The sequence below is a fragment of the Artemia franciscana genome, chromosome 5, assembly GCF_032884065.1.
Source record: "Artemia franciscana chromosome 5, ASM3288406v1, whole genome shotgun sequence".
NCBI classification, from domain to species: Eukaryota; Metazoa; Arthropoda; class Branchiopoda; order Anostraca; family Artemiidae; genus Artemia; species Artemia franciscana.
Window position 1 is genome coordinate 28,180,504 of NC_088867.1, and position 19,413 is coordinate 28,199,916.

The 19,413-nt window shown below is 35.6% G+C and overlaps 1 protein-coding gene across 8 annotated transcripts in view; it reads right to left on the minus strand.

Moving 5' to 3' along the window:
• Positions 1-16,503, minus strand: part of LOC136027208 (PRADC1-like protein) — a 52,085-nt gene extending 35,582 nt beyond the window's left edge. For 2 of the 8 annotated variants that reach the window (XR_010617539.1, XM_065704230.1), the window contains exons 1-2: positions 16,363-16,496; positions 7,805-7,929 (exon numbers count right to left, since the gene is read on the minus strand). Coding sequence is in view for 7 of the 8 variants with exons in the window: in XM_065704230.1 (XP_065560302.1) it covers positions 7,805-7,901 (97 nt within the window). In the remaining variant the exon portion in view is untranslated. Of the gene's footprint in view, positions 1-7,804; positions 7,930-16,043; positions 16,118-16,337 lie in introns of those variants that run through there. The other 6 variants (XM_065704232.1, XM_065704231.1, XM_065704234.1 and 3 more) reach the window with 6 other exon arrangements.
• Positions 16,504-19,413: the final 2,910 nt, after the last annotated feature.

A 19,413-nucleotide genomic window follows, 5' to 3' on the forward strand; every position in this document is an offset into this window, starting at 1 on the left:
GACAAAACTTCTCTAACCACTATAGCTACTTATACCTTGACTACTAGTTCTACGATGGCTACGGTTGCCGCCACTACTATTACCACGACCGACCACCGTTCCTACAGATACTCCAAGCACGACTACTCCTGACCTACTTTAGCTCCGACCATTTGCATAAAAACGTGCAATACTGCTTTTAAATCAGGTTCATTCAGGGAACATTTAGGACAGTTTAGTAACTCAATATTAAGTAATCAAGTTAAAAAAAAGCACGTATAATTATTTTTTTATTATATTCTTCTTTGTGCCAGGCGGCTAAATGCATAGGGTCTGATATGCAACAAGTGGACGGCGATTGTGTCTGCCGGATTTCCTTTTTGAAGTAATCAATGGACGGTTTTCAGGGATGAAGCCATTCCAGGTTTACGCATAGCGTCTGACATAGGTATTCTTAAGTACTCAGTCTGTGGCTTCTGCTCTAATAGGCAGTTCGAGAATGCCATATTTTGGTGTATTTGCCGTGTTGCCACGGCAAAACATGGCATGGACATTAAAGAAAATTTACTTTTAATTATTTAGAATAAGTAAACGATTTAGTTTATTCCATGCTATTTATCGATAAAAGTCATTTGTTAAATTTACAGTTGCTGTTACACCTAAAAGTCTATCTGATATCTTCAAACTTGTGGAATAATTGCCAAAAATTGTTTGCTGAGCTGCAGTCAAAGAGAGGACCAGGAGGGTAGTGTTTGTTCCCTCACAATTTAGTTCTCCTCATTTAAATTATCTTGCTCCTCCTTCCTTTGAGAACAGCTTAGCAAACTGTTTTTGTCAAATACCTAGGACGTGTGAAAATGTCACATTTGACCACAAGGCATAACAGCAACGATGTTTAATTTCCACCAAGTACTAAATCCAATTAAAGATTCAACCAAAGAGCATGGGTAACTTATAAGAGTGGAAATTGCCACTAGTTTTGACAACAACAAAAAAACTACCAGTGCCATCTATCGTTTGGTGACGGTTGGCATTTTTCAGTGTAAAAATTAAAATAATTAATTTAATTAGTGCAATGGCAAAATTAGGGTAACAACAAGTATCTGATCTCAGTTTCTGATAGAAAAATGATTACAGAGCTTGAAAAAAAATGCGAAGTGTCACCATAAACCAGATGGCGTCGATAGTATTTTTGTCGACACTTGGCATTAAACGATATATACATTTTCCGCCAATCTACACCTCTCTAAAATCCAATGCCATTTAATAATTCATAATCTGTACAGAAACGAGGCCACTGATTTGTCTGAAGTCCCACTTCAACCATGTATGGTACGCAATCCAATAGCAGTTGACATTGTTTAATAAACAGCCTATAATGAATGTTCATTTTCTTTGGACTACGTTTATTTTGTGGGAAAATATACCACCGTAAGGAAGTCTTCTAAAACTGAAAGATTTTATAATTAGCTTTTCAATAGCTTTAAACCTTTTGGCTATCTCTATCAGTTGTCATTGAATGGCATTCTAGCCCTATTTAGACCAAAATCGTCCTCTTGCAAGCCAAAACTGACATAAACTGAGACCTTAATATGGTAAGATGGGTTAAATTGCTCAAATGAGGGCATTTGAGCTTTAAATTCCAGCTCGATTGAGCCCTCTTCCAATATTCTATGGTAATTGATTCAAAACAATGATCCCAGAGGAAAAATAAACAGATATTCGTGACCATCCTTCTCACGAAAAAGAATCAAATGTCATATTTTTCAGGTAGGAGTTAGGAAGCTCTGATCTAGGATTCTTCGAAATTTTCTGGTGTAATTTTCATCAAGACTACACCGCTTTTTGAAAATAATTGCCCGTTTCTTTAAAAAAAAATGATAATCTTTCCTAGGTTAACAAAACTGACAAATTCTGTTTATTTGAAATCAGCATAAAATGCAAATTCTCTACAGTAACAAAATAGTAACAAAAATAATGACAACTTATTCTTCTAACAAGGGATAAGAGCTCATATGGCACTTGTGACGAGGTAGGAAGAGCCCAGAGCCAAGAGCTTATATGGTATGAGCTCGAACAAAATTCTAAGAATCAATAGATTGCTTTAAAAGGAAAATCAGAGGCTTAATGCCGGTCGGGATTTAAAATAAAAGCTCTGAGTCACGAGGTCCTTCTAAATATCAAAATTTGTCAAGATCCGATCACCCACTCGTAAGTTAAATATACCTTAATTTTTCTAATTTTTCCTCGCCCTTCAACCCCCCAGATGTTCGAATCGGGGAAAACGACTTTATCAAGTCAATTTGTACAGCTCCCTAACACGCCTACCAATTTTCATCGTCCTAGCACGTCCAGAAGCACCAAACTCGCCAAAGCATTGAACACCACCACCTAACTCCACCAAAGTGAGCGGATCCAGTCCGGTTACGTCAGTCACGTATCTACGACATTTATAAGCATTTTCCAAGGTTTCTGGTTTCTCCCTTCCAGCTCCCCCCAATGTCAACAGATCTGGTCGGGATTTGAAACAAGAGCTCTGAGACATGAGTTCCTTCTAAATATCAAATTTCATTAAGATCGGGTCACCCGTTCATAAGTTAAAAATACCTCAATTTTTCTTACTTTTCAAAATTAACAACCCCCAGCTCCCCCAAAGAGAACGGATCCGTACCAATTAAGTCAATCTCGTATCTATAACTTGTGCTTATTCTTCCCATCAAGTTTCATCCCGATATCTCCACTCTAAGCCTTTTCCAAGATTTTCGGTTTTCAAGTATTCTGTTTCCCCCCTTCAACTCTCTATGTCCCCGGATCCGATTCCAATTGAAAATGGAGCATCTGAGACAGAAGATTCTTCTATATATCAAGTTTCATTGAGATCCGATTACCCATTCGTAAGATACCTCGATTTCACGTTTTTCAAGAATTCCGGCTTCCCCCTCCAACTCCCTTCACTGTCACGGGATCTGGTCGGGATTTAAATGATAGTTTTAAAGCACAAGATCCTTCTAGGTATCAAATTTCATTAAGACCTGATCATCAGTTCCTAAGTTACAAATACCTCATTTTTTTAAAATTTTCCGAATTTGGGTTTCAAGGTCCTTCTGAATATGAAATTCCTTTAAGATACGATCACTCTTTCGTAAGTTAAAAATATCTAATTTTTTCTAATTTTTTTAGAATTAACCTCCCCCAACTCACCCAAAGAGAGCAGATCCGTTCCGGTTATGTCAATGCCGTATCTAGGACTTGTGCTTATTTTCCCAACCAAGTTTCATCCCGATCCCTCCACTCTAAGCATTTCCAAGAGTTTAGGTTCCGCCCCCCCAACGCCCCCTTCACCAGATAAGGTTGAAATTTAATATAAGGGCTCTGAGACGTGATATCCTTCCAAACATCAAATTTCACTAAGATCCGATCACTCCTTCGTAAGTTAAAAATACCTCATTTTTCTATTTTTTTAGAATTAACCCCCCCCCCACACACACAACCAGAGAGAGCGGATCCGTCCCGGATGTCAATCACGTATTTAGGACTTGTGCTTATTTTTCCCACCAAGTTTCATCCCGAACCCTCCATTCGAAGCGTTTTCCAAGATTTTAGGTCCCCCCCACCCTCAAGTCCTCCAATGTCACCAGATCCAAGCGGAATTTAAAATAAGAGCTATGAAACACGGTATCCTCCCAAATTTCAAATTTCATTAAGATCCGATCATTCCTTCGTAAGTTAAAAATACCTCATTTTTCTAATTTGTTCAGAATTAACCCCCCTCCCCAACTCCCCCAAACATAGCGGATCCGTTCCGGTTATGTCAATAACGTATCTAGGACTTATGCTTATTTTTTCCACCAAGTTTCATCCCGACCCTCCACTCTAAGCGTTTTCCAAGATTTTAGGTTCCGCCCCCCCCAACATCCCCTTCATCGGATAAGGTTGAAATTTAATATAAGAGCCCTGAGACATGATACCCTTCCAAACACCAAATTTCATTAAGATCCGATCACTCCTTCGTAAGTTAAAAATGCCTTATTTTTCTAATTTTTCAGAATTAACCTCCCCCCCCCCACACACACACACAACCAGAGAGAGCGGATCCGTCCCGGATGTCAATCACGTATTTAGGACTTGTGCTTATTTTTCCCACCAAGTTTCATCCCGAACCCTCCACTCTAAGCGTTTTCCAAGATTTTAGGTCCCCTCCCCCACTCTCAAGTCCTCCAATGTCACCGGATCCAAGCGGAATTTAAAATAAGAGCTATGAAACACGGTATCCTTCCAAACTTCAAATTTCATTAAGATCCGATCATTCCTTTGTAAGTTAAAAATACCTCATTTTTCTAATTTGTTCAGAATTAATCCCCCTCCCCAACTCTCCCAAACAAAGCGGATCCGTTCCGGTTATGTCAATCATGTATCTAGGACTTGTGCTTATTTTTTCCACCAAGTTTCATCCCGACCCTCCACTCTAAGCGTTTTCCAAGATTTTAGGTTCCCCTCCTCAATTCCCCCCCCCCCAATGTCACCAGATCCAGTCAGGATTTAAAATAAGAGCTCTGAGACATGATATCCTTCCAAACGTCAAATTTCATTAAGATTCGATCACTGCTTCGTAAGTTAAATATGCCTCATTTTTTCTAATTTTTCAAAATTAACCCCGCCCCCCCAACATCCCCTTCACCGGATAAGGTTGAAATTTAATATAAGAGCTCTGAGACATGATGTCCTTCCAAACACCAAATTTCATTAAGATCCGATCACTCCTTCGTAAGTTAAAAATGCCTCATTTTTCTAATTTTTGCAGAATTAACCCCCCCCCCCCCCACACACACACAGAGAGAGAGCGGATCCGTCCCGGTAATATCAATCACGTATTTAGGACTTGTGCTTATTTTTCCCGCCAAGTTTCATCCCGAACCTTCCACTCTAAGCGTTTTCCAAGATTTTAGGTCCCCCCCTCAAGTCCCCCAATATCACCAGATCCAAGCGGAATTTAAAATAAGAGCTCTAAGACACGGTATCCTTCCAAACTTCGAATTTCATTAAGATCCGATCACTCCTTCGCAAGTTAAAAATACCTCATTTTTTCTAATTTTCAGAATTAACCCCCCCCCCCAAACTCGCCCAAACAGAGCAGATCCGTTCCGGTTGTGTCAATAACGTATCTAGGACTTCTGCTTATTTTTCCCACCATGTTTCATCCCGATCCCTCCACTCTAAGCGTTTTCCAAGATTTTAGGTCCCCCTCCAACTCCCCCCAGAGTCACCGGATCTGGTCGGAACTTAAAATAGGAGCTCTGAGACACGATATCCTTCCAAACATCAAATTTCATTAAGATCCCATCACCCGTTCGTAAGTTAAAAATACTTCATTTTTTCTATTTTTCCGAATTAACCGGCCCCCACTCCCTCCCCCCAGATAGTCAAATCGGGAAAACGACTATTTCTAATTGAATATGTTCCGGTCCCTGATACACATGCCAAGTTTCATCGTCCTAGCTTCCATGGAAGTGCTTGAAGTAGCAACACCAGGACAGACAGACAGACCGACAGAATTTGTGATTGCTATATGTCACTTGGTTCATACCAAGTGCCATAAAAAGCCCAAGGATCATCGCAATACAAATGAAAAAATCCAATTCTAACCAAAATAAATGTAACTGAAATAAACAGTACATACACATAAACACAACAAAATTGCACTAGTTACAGAATCTATTTCTATGCTCCTTTTCTAGTCTAATCTTTCCACACTCACAAGACTCTCATCACTTATTATGCTTGCCAGCCATCTTTCATCGAACCTACAATCTCCTTATGTTTCCTTTCGTAACTCACTAATTTTTTCTCACTCATCCATCATATGACCTATCGTCTCATCCATAGCTTCTCATATGGTGCAAAAATAGGGACCATCCTGCCGTTGACTCTTCCCAAAATAAATTTTTATCAAAACTCTTTTTTATAGAGTTTTGGCTCCTTTTTAATAGGGTTTCGGCTCCTTTTTTATAGAGTTTTGGCTCCTTTTTTATAGGGTTTTGGCTTCTATTGACAGAGACCACCCTTTATTCTATAATTGAGTTACCTGTTTTTATTTTACTTTGTTTATTTTCAATGTAATCCTCTAGCCTATCGAAGATAATAAGTTCATGATGAAATGAATTTTGTAAGTGTAAAAAAAATCTGTTCTATCTATTTTTCTAAAATTATCCGTTTTAGAGTTTCGGTTACTATTGGTGTGGGTCAGTCACTACTGAGTTTTATCCTTTCGTTTCTGTCATGACGTTAAAGATCATGCCGATTTCTTTTCAGAACCCGTTGCTTTCCTTCTTTGAGTTATGTGCAAAAAAACAGCTATGATCTACTGATTTTCATTAAAAGTGTAATTTTTACATTTTTCAGTTTTCTTTTCATACTCCTCTATGTACATCTTTTTTTATGTAAAGAGGGCATGAATAAATTATTATTATTATTATAGGATGGGTCGTACTACCAATAGGGAAATTTGTTTTCATTTTTTTTACCTTTATGACTAGAATCACTATCTAAAAATACTGACACAAAGCCAAGTTACCCTTCAATATGGCTCGGAGGCAGAAATATTGCAGGAGGGGATCTAGTGACCCTTCAATCACTTTCGGCTTTCGAAAAGGGCTCTTAAGTTCTCTCACAGTTCTATGCCCCTGTCTTAACAAGATTAGCAACAGAAAAAAAAAACAATATTAAATGAGCTAAATTAAGCAAATCATCTAAAGAAAAATAAAGAAAATAATAATAAACAAAACTCACATCTTAACAAATTCCAAATATTACCATACAAATAGCACGAATACGCACAACAGAATGAGAAATTAGGTTGTCTCTGATACAGTTAGAGTTTGGAATAACTTAATAACTTCCAATACCACCATGCAAATACCACGAATACGCATGACAGAATGACATGCTAGGTTATCTCCGGTACAATTTGATACAGTTTGTTTTTGTTTCCTTTTCTTTATGTGTTGTGCTTAATTTGGCCTAATTCATTTTTTTATCGTTGATAAAGGCTTCCAGACATGAAGTTGAAATATTCGGATTTCTTTATTATTTAGAGTTTGTAGTTTGTTTTCTGTTTTGTCCACTTCTTTTTTCAAAATATTATATACGTTTTCACTATATTTCTTTCATATATAACAGTTTGTTTAGGCTGAGCTTTGTTATGTAAAATTTAAAGATTAACTTAAAGACTCGGGAGGGGGGAGTAATGATAGAAGATGATAGAAGCTCCCTCCTAGATTACCAATGAATGGCTCCAGGGAAATTGAGGTCTCTACAATGAGTACATGCAACGTTTAAGGCTCCAAATGACTTGTAATTAACATTTGCGTAGTTTACGGCATCTTTGTAGATTGGTACTGGGTTTTGTGCCACAGATTTTTAGCGTCGAAGATTGCGACGGCGTTAATCTTCTCGATTTTCATTGTCTTCTAACCGCACATTTCTTTGTTCTTCACTTTCGTTTCAATTTGGTCTGATCTTCATTGTTGCAAGTCTTCTAACCGCATTTTTTTTTTTTTTTTTGTGCTACATTTTAGTTTATGATCCGCAGTGATTGTCCTTGTCGCAAATCTTCTCACGATATATGTATTATAATTACTATGTTACACTTACTATTTTGTACTTATTTATGCTTATTCCAGTTTAATTTTTGAAGTTAACACGCCAAACTAATGAACTGCTGGAATATTTCAAGGGGTTTAAGGAGAAAAATTACTAGCAGTATGTTACCATAAACTGTTGTTTTTACTTTTAAAAAAAATTCAACTTTGATAGGAACCAAACTTACCTCCACACATAATCCCTGTGTTAAGAAGCATAAAGATGAAAGACAGAAGACTCAGCAATGATTTTAACTCCAAAGTTGTTTGGTATATTCTTAACATTCCATATAATCCTGATGCTCATCAACTTCTTTCATGGAAGAAATTTTAAGATTTGAGTATACTATTTTACAAATAAGTAAACAAAAAAGTTATATGACAATCATGATCGAAGCTGACAATGAGGAAGGGGGCAAAATCTCAGGACCTGACCATCAAAGGGTCATACAACAATATTTTATTAATGTGGAGGTTCACAAGACAAATTTTTTTTATATATATTTTTCGGGAAAAGTGGCATCCTGATATATTCTCGCCTAACAAAACGATTTGGATAAGTCAGAAATTTGAAGAAATTCGTTAAGAGCCTTAATTTTGGTTTTCACAAATGACGTCATATCGTAAAATTATAATAACGTCATGACACTTGTGACACTCGAGGGGAAAAATTGAAGATTTTCAACTATAAAGAAGTTTATATTAAATAGCTTGAAGAGCAAAAAACTAGTAATTGCAAAAATATTTACAGTGACTTTAACAAGGGATTACAACAATTCAAAAACCTCAAAAAGGAAAACAAAAAGATTGAAACTTAGTAGAAATCGCTGTTAGAAATCAGACTTGCGGTAATCTATATATATAAAAATAAGTTGTCTGTCTGTGTGTCTGTCTGTGGATCAGGTGACGTCATTTTTCTGTGTTGACTGACGTCATGAAATTAGTTGTCGTCATTTTTGCTTTGACGGTGACGTCATTAACGGTATTTAAGACATTTGTTCACGGAAAAATGTTTAATTTTAAAATGACTGAAGAACCTACAATGGCAACAGCCGAGGAAGCTGCTCAAAGAGTTTATGCCAAAAAACTTGCTGCTGATAGAGAAAGTAAGAAAAGAAAGCGTTCCGAGGAATCACAAGAACAGCAAGAAAACAGGCTTGCAGCTGATAGACAAAGTAAGAAAAGAAAGCGTGCCGGGGAATCACAAGAACAGCAAGAAAACAGGCTTGCGGCTAAAGAACGCAAAACCGCGCAGTTAGATGAAAATCCACCTGGACAGCAAGAGTCAAAACATATCAAAACTGAAAATGATAGCGATGATGATTGGGTTTGGGATTTTGACTTGGATAAGGTCATCAATGCCTACCAGATTTAAGTTAAAAAACAAAGGTTCGTCGATATGTACTTCATAGTGACGCTGAAAAATAAAGAAGAAAAAGAAAACTGAAAAAAGAAAAAAGGTAAAAAACTAAAAAAAAAACTAAAAAGAAAAAACACTCAAAGAGAAATTACAGACCGGGACACAAATGACGACCGAGACAGAGGGAATATAAGTGACGACCGGGAACCTCAAAGAGAAATTGCAGACTGGGACACCCGGACACAAATCACGACCGGGACACAGGGAATATAAATGACGACCGGGACACAGGGAATATAAATGACGACCGGGACACAAGGACACAACTACAACGGGGACGCCGGGGGCACAGGCGGGATATATAAATGACGACCGGGACACAGGGATTGTTCGAATAGAAATTACAGACCGGGACACCGGGACACAAATGACGACCGGGACACCGGGACACAGGGAATATAAATGACGACCGGGACACTCAAAGAGAAATTACAAACTGGGACACCGGGACACAAATGACGATCGGGACACAGGGAATACAAATGACGACCGGGACACAGGGACACATCATTAGAATAATGAGGTATAGATCTGAATACGGATTGTTTTTCCCATGGACAATTATATGTTGCATGTTCAAGAGTCAGTAAACCTGACAATCTATTTATATGCACAGACAATGGGACAGCGAAGAATGTTGTATATTCGCAAGTTTTACGTAGTTAAAAACATATATTTATATCTATCTCTATTCACAGGTGGGACAAAGGGACACAGGGACACATCATTAGAATAATGAGGTATAGATCTGAATACGGATTGTTTTTCCCATGGACAATTATATGTTGCATGTTCAAGAGTCAGTAAACCTGACAATCTATTTATATGCACAGACAATGGGACAGCAAAGAATGTTGTATATTCGCAAGTTTTACGTAGTTAAAAACATATATTTATATCTATCTCTATTCACAGGTGGGACAAAGGGACACAACAACAATGGTGCGTAACTAATATGGCGCGTAACGACTTACGCGCGCGGGGGGGCTTGGGGGGGCGCGAAGCGCCACCCCAACAGCTAGTAATCAAATATTTTTGAATAGCCTAAGTATGAAAAGACATTAAACTGCGTAAAGAGCAAAAAACTGATAGTTGCAAAAATCTATATAAAAATAAGTTGTTTGTGTGTTATGTCTGTCTGTCTGTCCACATATGACGTCTGAATTATTTAATCATATACCAATTCAAAAACGAATGTATTCAAGCCCGAAGTAGCTGAGTTGGTAACGCGTTATGTTCCAGGTTCTAGGTCCGATTATAAATGATGACGGGGACACAGGGAGTGTTCGATTAGCAATCACCATCAACAAAGCTCAATGGCAATCATTAGAATCATGAGGTATAACTAAAAAAAACTAAAAAAAAAGGTAAAAAACTAAAAACTAGGAAAAAGACCAATTCAAAAACGAATGTATATACAGACCGGGACACCGGGACACGGGTTTAACCAGATGCGACTAAAATTGGATCGTTGTCAGATCTATATATATAAAAATAAGTTCAAAAACGAATGTATATACAGACCGGGACACCGGGACAAAAATGACGACCAAGACACAGGGAATATAAATGACAACCGGGACACTCAAAGAGAAATTACAGACTGGGACACCGGGACACAGGGAATATAAATGACAACCGGAACACAGGGACACAACTACAACGGGGACGCCTGGGGGACACAGGGGGATATATAAATGACGACGGCGACACAGGGAATATTCGATTAGCAATCACCATCAACAAAGCTCAAGGGCAATCATTAGAATCATGAGGTATAGATCTGAATACGGATTGTTTTTCCCATGGACAATTATATGTTGCATGTTCAAGAGTCGGTAAACCAATCTATTTATATGCACAGACAATGGGACAGCGAAGAATGTTGTATATTCGCAAGTTTTACATAGTTCAAAACTTATATACATATATATCTATCTATATTCACAGGTGGGACACAGGGACACAACTAAAATGGCGCGTAACTAATATGGTGCGTAACGACTTACGCGCGCGGGGGGGGGGGCTTGGGGGGTGCGAAGCGCCACCCCAACAGCTAGTATTTATATATATTTTAACAAGGGATTGCCGCAATTCAAAAACCTTAAATCGAAAACCAAAAAGTTTAAAGCTTAGTATAAATTATTGCGAGAACAAAATATTGACCGAATTTCTTTTCTTATAAGCATAAGCAATGACTTTTTAAGACATGAGAAAAAGTTGAAAAATTTTTTCAGTTCAGTTGAGAATCACTAAATTTATTACGTAAACTGCAAAAATATTTGCAATGCCTGAGCAATAATTTGAACGTTTTAACTCAAACTAGAATAATGCCTCAAAATTTTAAATTAGTTTCTTTTAATTTGCAGACTAAAGCAATGCAATCTTTAGGAATGATATAAGCAAGTGCATCCCCCCAAAAAAAAATCCTCCCGGAAAACAGCCCCTTCCCCCGTGGAAAATACCCCCTGCGGAAAATACCCCCCACGAAAAATACCCTCAATGGAAAATAAGGTTTTCCTTATGTTTTTCCTTAATCAAAAGACAAACACGACACCTAAAAATGGTGTTAGATTGAAACACAAAGTACTCCAGACGAATTTGCAATGAATTTAAAATTCTGAGAAGCTAATTGATTTAAAGTTATCAATAACCATATTTTAGGCTTCCTAGTTGCAAAAGAGGTAATATCTCATAGTGGCAGTACTGGACTCAACCAAGTTGATTTGCTTTATTTGTAATGAAATTCGGCTATATTTGGTGATCTGTATTTTCATATCAGCTATAATGAGAAGAGGGTGGGTCATTGTTTAGGTGGGGGTAGGGTAAATTCCTAAAAAAGTACATTTTAATGGACAAACTGATCATTCTTCATGAGGCTTCTGATAAATTTTGAAAGAGGTAGGGGGAGTAGGAATTAATTAAAATGTTTTTCCATACAGCTAAAATGTTACATTCCCATATCCACCAGGACAGAAGTGGAAAAGCCAAGGCAGGCCATCATCAAAACCACCAGAAAATTTCTTTTGGGTGGCCAATACTGCTAGGAACTTAGTTTTCAGCAATGTTTTAAATGGTTATATTTTTCTTTTTCTATTTACATGAAGTACTTGAATGTATTTAAACAAATGTACATAATGTATTTATCAATAAGATAATGCTGTTGTAGAGGTTGTGATGGCTTCAGTTGTGTTGAAGACCAAAAGTCTTGCAGTATTTCCATCCATACAAACATAATACTTCTTTTCATTCAATCGAAAATTCTTTACTAGTAACATTAACAAGGAATTACTATTCACCAAAATTACTATTCATAGCCAATTTTTTAAGTATATTCAAATTTTATCTAAAATTGAAATTGCAAATTTAAACATAGGACAATACTAACAAATGTACAATTATCGATTTAGACACTTTAAAAGCAATTAACCAGGGATTTAAGGGGCCAGTACCTCAAGTTATATCTAGGTTAGGCCGGGGTATGATTTGGGAAACAATCAGACACTAAATAAAAAAGGAGGTTTTTAACTGAAAGCAAGGAACAGATTTGAAACACATTTGAACAAATCATTTTCTTACATGAAGAGGCTGTCTCCTCATTAGCTCCCTACCCTTTACTGTGAAGTTACTGTGAGGCTTTTGTAAACAATTCTGAAAAAAAAATTGCAACTGAAAAAAAAAAGATTTTTCAAGGCACTAACAAACTTTTGTTTAATGAGCAAGATGTTGAGAAGGGACAGTCCCCCTTGTATACAGGGTAATTTGATTTTGTTTTAAGTTTCAACTTGCTGCTTACTTTAGTTGAAAAACCTTTTCTATTTTTTTAAATTCATTTCATGAAACTGTAAAGTTCTATGAATGTAACTCAGAAAAAAGTCCAATATTTCAATGATCTCTGTTGGGATTTTGATGGGTAATCAATCAGTTGTGGTAATGAACTTAGTAAGGAGTGACCCAGCTAAATTATAACCAAAACTCTAAGAAACGGAATTTTGATACCAACAATTGGCTTATTACATTGATTCCAAATATATAAGTTTTATCAAGTTTATTCTCACTCATCGAAATCTACAAGCCTGAGAAACTTTGTCTGATTTTTGAAAAAAGGGGAAAAGACCCTCGAAAAGTCATAGAATTTTAATAAAAATCAAACCATCAGATTTAGCATATTAAAGAACTCTGATGTAGAGGTTTCAAGTTCATATATGCAAAAATGAAGAATCTTGTTATTTTTGTTAGAAGAAAGATGTGTGTTTATTTTTTTTTGTGTGTGTTTTTTTTTTCAGGGGTGGTTGTATCAGCCCAGTGGGCCTAGAACGTCGGGAGAGGGCTCATTTTAATGGAAACGAAAATTTCTAGAGCCTTTTTTAAGTGACAAAAAAAATTGGAAAGCAGCTAGGCTCCCTCCCATACCACCTTTTTCCCAAAATTGTCTGATCAAAATTTCCAGACAGCTGTTTTGTTCAGCATAGTCGAAAGGCCTAATAACAGTGTCTTTAGAGATAAAATAGCACCCCTACAGTCCCAGGGTTTTAATTTGTGGTTGAATTTCAAGCAAATTTTTTAATTTGCCCATAGTTTACATATAGTATTTGTTATTGCAAAGTATGCATATATTTTTGGGTGGGGAGGAGAGGATGAATTTTCTGCTGGGAAGATTTTGTATGGGGAGGATTTACCATGGAGAGGAGAGCTTCCAGGGGATGATTAGGACACTTTTCAGGGAAAATTTTTCTTGAGAGAGTTTGCCAGAATTCCTATAACAAATTTCTTTATTCAATTTTATTTTACCAATTCAATTTTACACATGGAGATGTTAAAATTAATTGTCCATGCAAATTGTCACAAGGGTAGAATTTTCGAGAGGATATTTCTGTGGGGAGGGGGACTTATCTATGGAGGCGGAGCCAGATATTCTGGCATTATTTAAAAAATGATAAAAAATTAAAAAAAATTTCAACTGAAAGTAAGGGGCAACATTAAAAAATAAAACAAACAATAAATTATATCAGTACATGAGAGGGGTTCCCCCCTCATCAACACCTTGCTCTTTATACTGAAGTTTAAATTTTTTCCCAATTCTTTAAAAACAACTCCTGAAACACAGGAGTTGGTTAATTAGAAAAATAAGTAGCTTTTGTAAAAGTGCCAAAAACTAGTGTGAAGAGCAAGGTGTTGAGGAGGAGGAAAACCCTTGACATACATGATAATTTCTGTTTGTTTTAAGTTTTAATGTTGCTCCTTACTTTCAGTTGAAAACTTGTTTTTTTTAAACAAAGCTCAGAGATAAGCATTTTTCTATAGCCAATGCAAAAAGTATATCAATTACAGTAAAAGTATATAAAAATGAAAAAAGCAAGTAATTAAAAAAATGTACAAAACAATAGCCTACTTACAAAAACAACTGTAAAAAGAAACACATTATAAAAGTAGTTAGTTCAAAATAAAACATTAAAACTAAGATTTAAAAAATTAGATACAATTTTTAAATTTAATCTTGAATACAAAAAAAAACAATTGTATTTGACACCTTTACACTTCATAACTGTAAAAATTAAATCTTTTTCAATGTGATTCTGTTTAGGGGAAACATTTCTAATTATAAGTGGCTTCATATATCAGCTCATGGGTACTCTTGCACAGCAAGCAAGAGTTGACAGTATATTCTTATCAAAATTGCCCCTTATTAAGTTGTTTTCCTTGTGCTTTCTATAATTATGATGACAGAAAATCCTTATATCACTCCAAGCTGTGATTTAAGGTAATATAAGGTGTTGTGTACTAATAACTGCAAAAATTACTAATAAACAAATATATATTTAGGACCACCATGAAAAGCTAATTCTTTGATTTTATGTTATTAATAATTAGGCTCTTATACTTTCATCCTAGACAAGGATCATTATTTACTTACCATTCATTACTACAAAGAATCTATATTTTTTTTTTTTTTTACTCCAACCAAATCATACAGAAAAAATGTTTGTGGAAAACTGGAAAGGGGTCACTCAGTCACAAATTAGAACCTATATTCTCCTTATTAAGCATTAAATCCTACTGGCAGGCAGCCAACAATGGGGCAACATGCATTTTTTCCATGGATTTTCTCTATTCTGCTCTCTTTCCTTTGGTTTCCTTATAATTACAATATAGTTCCAAATTTCCAAGTGGGAGGGGGCCTTTTGGTGCCCATGATGAGGATTTTCCCTACAAGATCTTTTTCTTATATATCTCTTGGATTAAATAAATTATCTCTTTTATATTTGTCTTGGATTAAATTATCACTCTGAAGTGCAAATTAAGGTAATTTTTTTAGTAGTATTAGCCTACCATTGAAAAGGGCTTCTCCTTTTTTGTATTTTTGAGATGAATTTCTCCTCCTTGTATTCTGAAGAATACTTTTTGCTATTTGATTATTTTGTAGTTAGTGAGGGAGGAGCATAACTCAAAGGATGGATTTCCTAGGGGATAAATGCCACTGTCTATCTTTTCATTCCTAGAAGCACTTCATTTTATTTTATACTCTTCCTGCCCAATATGCAAATATATACCCTTAATTATAGATTCCTAGGCATTTTTCCATTTCTTGATTTTGTTGATGTTACTTCTTTGCAGCTGAATATATTTGAACAAAAGAGTTACATAACAAAGAAACAGTAAAACACATAGGAATCATATAATTTGGGCTATATAGGCTTTTTGCATATTAGGGAGAAGGTGGGGTAAAGTGAAGTTCTTTTTTAGGAATGATCTAGGTTAAGTATTTTGGGATTTCAAAAAGTTGTTTTCAAAATTTTATAGTGTCTCTTTTAGAGTAGGCCTAACTACAGACTAATACTGATAAGTTGTTTAATATAGGAGCTATAACTTACACATAGATCAATTAAATGGAGAAATACATCATTAGGGCTATATATGGGACCATATGAAAAAGAGGGGATATTTGAAAGTGAAATGATTAGCATATTTGGAAACAGAATAAAAAACCAATCAAATTGTGCTTTTACTTGTCCCTATGTCAGTTGTCACATCTTGTTTTCTTTAGATGTGGTCATATATTAGAGCAATACCCAGAATATTTGTCAAAGCTTAGACAAATATCAAGGCATTGAGGGGGGAGATCCAGTATACAATTGTGATGGCCTTAACGGTCACGTTTAGAAAGAGTAACAATCAGGGAACCATATAGCATAGCCTATTTCTCATTTTGATAACTGATTTCTGTGTTAGTCTAGAAGATGAATCTGGACCAATCTACTACAAAACAATACAATTTCCAGTTCCTAATTCGTGAAGATCACCTTAAAAAGGTAAAACTGAATTGACCTTCTACCACAATATATTTTTACTTGCTGGCAGACTATCTCGTCTAGACTAGGACATAAACACAATACTAATTCTATGCATGTGTTTTGCAGTTGACTTCTTATGCCTTCTAAAAACGCTAAAGGCGCGTCTACATTGGGCATTTTCTGGAAAACTGGGAAACGGGTAGTACAAACTGCTACTGTTGTTCCATTTTTTCGTTTCTGTGTACGGCAGAAAAAAAATGCCGAAAACGGGCCTGCATCCAAAAATCAGGAAGTAAAGACAGGCTTTTCCGTTTTATGGGAGCCTAATCAAGCAACAAATTTGAAAATAAAGCCGTGGGACTTACAAAGGGGATTGGAAGGTCAAATGAACAAACTTTTTTACTAATTGAAGTTTGGAAGGACAAATTTGATGGCCTGCAGAAAAAATAGCCTAAAGCTCAAACTTATATGGACATGGTAGAGGAGTTATCGCTAGGAATTTAATTTATCCCCACAAAGAAAAGCTATTACTCTTGGTAAAGGTAAGGTAAAGGATACGGCATTAGACTTTACAGTCCGTACCGGTGGTGCTGATCTCTGTTTCTTGGCCCTTCAGCCAGGAAGTACAATGGGGGGTTGGGGGCCAGCCATCCTGTGCTTTCGCACACCCTTCCTGTTTACCTTCCCCAGATTTCTCCAGGTACCCATTTAGAGTTGGGTCGACTCTGGTTAAGCTTACAGAGTCACGCCACTGACCCCCTTCCCAAACTGAAGAATTGGGTACGCTGGGATTCGAACCCACGTCCTCTCAGACAAGGGCTCCCAAATCCAGCACACCAACCCACTCGGCCAGGACGGCATCTGACAGTTTATAAACAGCCAATGAAATCCTGTGTAAAGGCAAAACTAAAATCTTTTGCTCATATTTACATACTTCTTGTGGAGTATTATTTGAAAAGTGTATACTAAAGGAGCTTTTGATCATATTAATATGCTTTTGTGTATTCATTTTTAAAAAAGAGCTTACAAAAAGCACAATGAGCTTTAATAGAATTTTGAACTCCTGGCTATCTTACTGTTATAAATTTCCTAGGATGTACTAAATGACTGATTAGGAAAAGCAAAAACCATAAAACAGTCACTGCCAAACAAGATATGATAGTCTAGTTGTCAGGTCTCTTCGTGGAAGATATTTACAGATTTGATTAAAATTATTTGATTATATTACCATGCTTTTTTGTGTATTCATATTTGAGAAGACAATAAAAAAGACACATTGAACAGTGATGAGATTTTGAGTTCTAGGCTATTTTACTATTAAAATTTTTTTGGAGTGGCAAATACTACTAGGAACTGAGTTTTCAACAATTTTTAATGGTAATATTTTTCTCTTTCTTTTTATATGAAGTACTTCAATGTACCTAAACAAATGTGTGTAATGTATTTATTGATAGAAAATACCATTGTAGAGGTTATGATAGTTTCAGTTATGTAAAGGATCAAAAGTCTCCAAGAATTTTTATCCATACGAACAATAATACTCCTTTTCATCCAACTGAAATTCTTTAGTAGTAATATTAACAAGGTAGTAATATTATTCATCGCCAATTTTTAAAGCATATTCAAATTTTATCCAAATTTGAAATTGCAAAGTTAAACGTAGGTCAGTACTAATCAACGTACAATTATAGATTTATAATTTGAAAAGCAATTAACCAGGGATTTAAGGGACCTTTACCTCAAATTATACCTTTTTTAGGTCTGGGTATGATTTGGAAAGCAATCAGAAATTAAATAAAAAAGGAGTTTTTCAAATAAAAGCGAGAAACAGATTTGAAACCTCTTGAACAGATTATTCTTTACATGAAGGGGACTGTCTCCTTCTCAGCTCCTTATCTGTACTGTGAAGTTTGGCTACTGTCCAAGTTTTTTAAGAAAATTTGCAATTGAAAAAAAAATTCTAACCAAATAAAAAAACTTTTGTTTTATGAGCGAGTTGACAAACCTTTCCAATTTGTTTGATTATATTTCACGAAAGTGTAAAGTCTTTTGAATACTATACTTTTGGTAATGCAGAAAAAGCATGACTTCTGAAGCACAAGGGTTGTTTGATTATAACGATAAGTAACTTCTTTTTAAAGTGTTTAAAAACAGTAGCGTGAGGAGTGGGCAACCCCCCTTATATACATAATAATTTCTGCTCGTTTTATGTTTTAATGATGGTTCTTACTGTCAGCTGAATATTTTATTTTTTTTTTTGTTTTTTCTTGTTTAGGAAGCTTAGTGACAAACATTTTTCTAAAGGCAATGGAAAAAGTATGTCAGAGTAAAATATGAAAAAAAAGTAATTACAAAAAATACACAAAACAATAGACTGCTTACAAAAACAACGATATAAACTCCTAGCATTCAGTTCTGTTGAGCAATGCCGAAGGATTGGAAGAATATTTTCTTAACAATATCGACAGTTTTGAACTTGGTTATCAAACAACAAAATATTTAATGCCTTTAGACTCAGTGCTTGTAAATATTAACGCATTATCAAATTAGTTTGTTCAAAGTAAAACATTGAGACTAAGATTAAGAAAATCAAATACAATTTCTAATTAAATATTTTAATTTAATTTTGAATACAAATTAACAATATATTTGACACCTTTATACATCATAACTGTAAAAAAATCAAATCTTTTTCAAAGTGACAACTAGATAAATACATTCACTCCTGAAAAAACATCAATAAACGATAACAAAATACGAAAACGTATCCATTCACGAGGAAAATACGAAAATTCCCAGCATTCCGTTCAGGGGAAGCATTATTGATTATAATGGCTTCATATATCAGCTCGTGGGTACTCTTGCAATGCAAGCAAAAGTTGACGGCATATCTTTTACCAAAATTGACCCTTATTAAGTTGTTTTCTGTAATTATATGAACTTTCTTGCGTACTTTTAATTGAACTAATTAATAATAAACAAATACATATTTAGGATCATGATAAAAGGTTGATTCTTTGATTTAATGTTATCAATAATTAGACTCTTGTACTTTCCTAATTAACCAGGATCGTTATTTACTTAC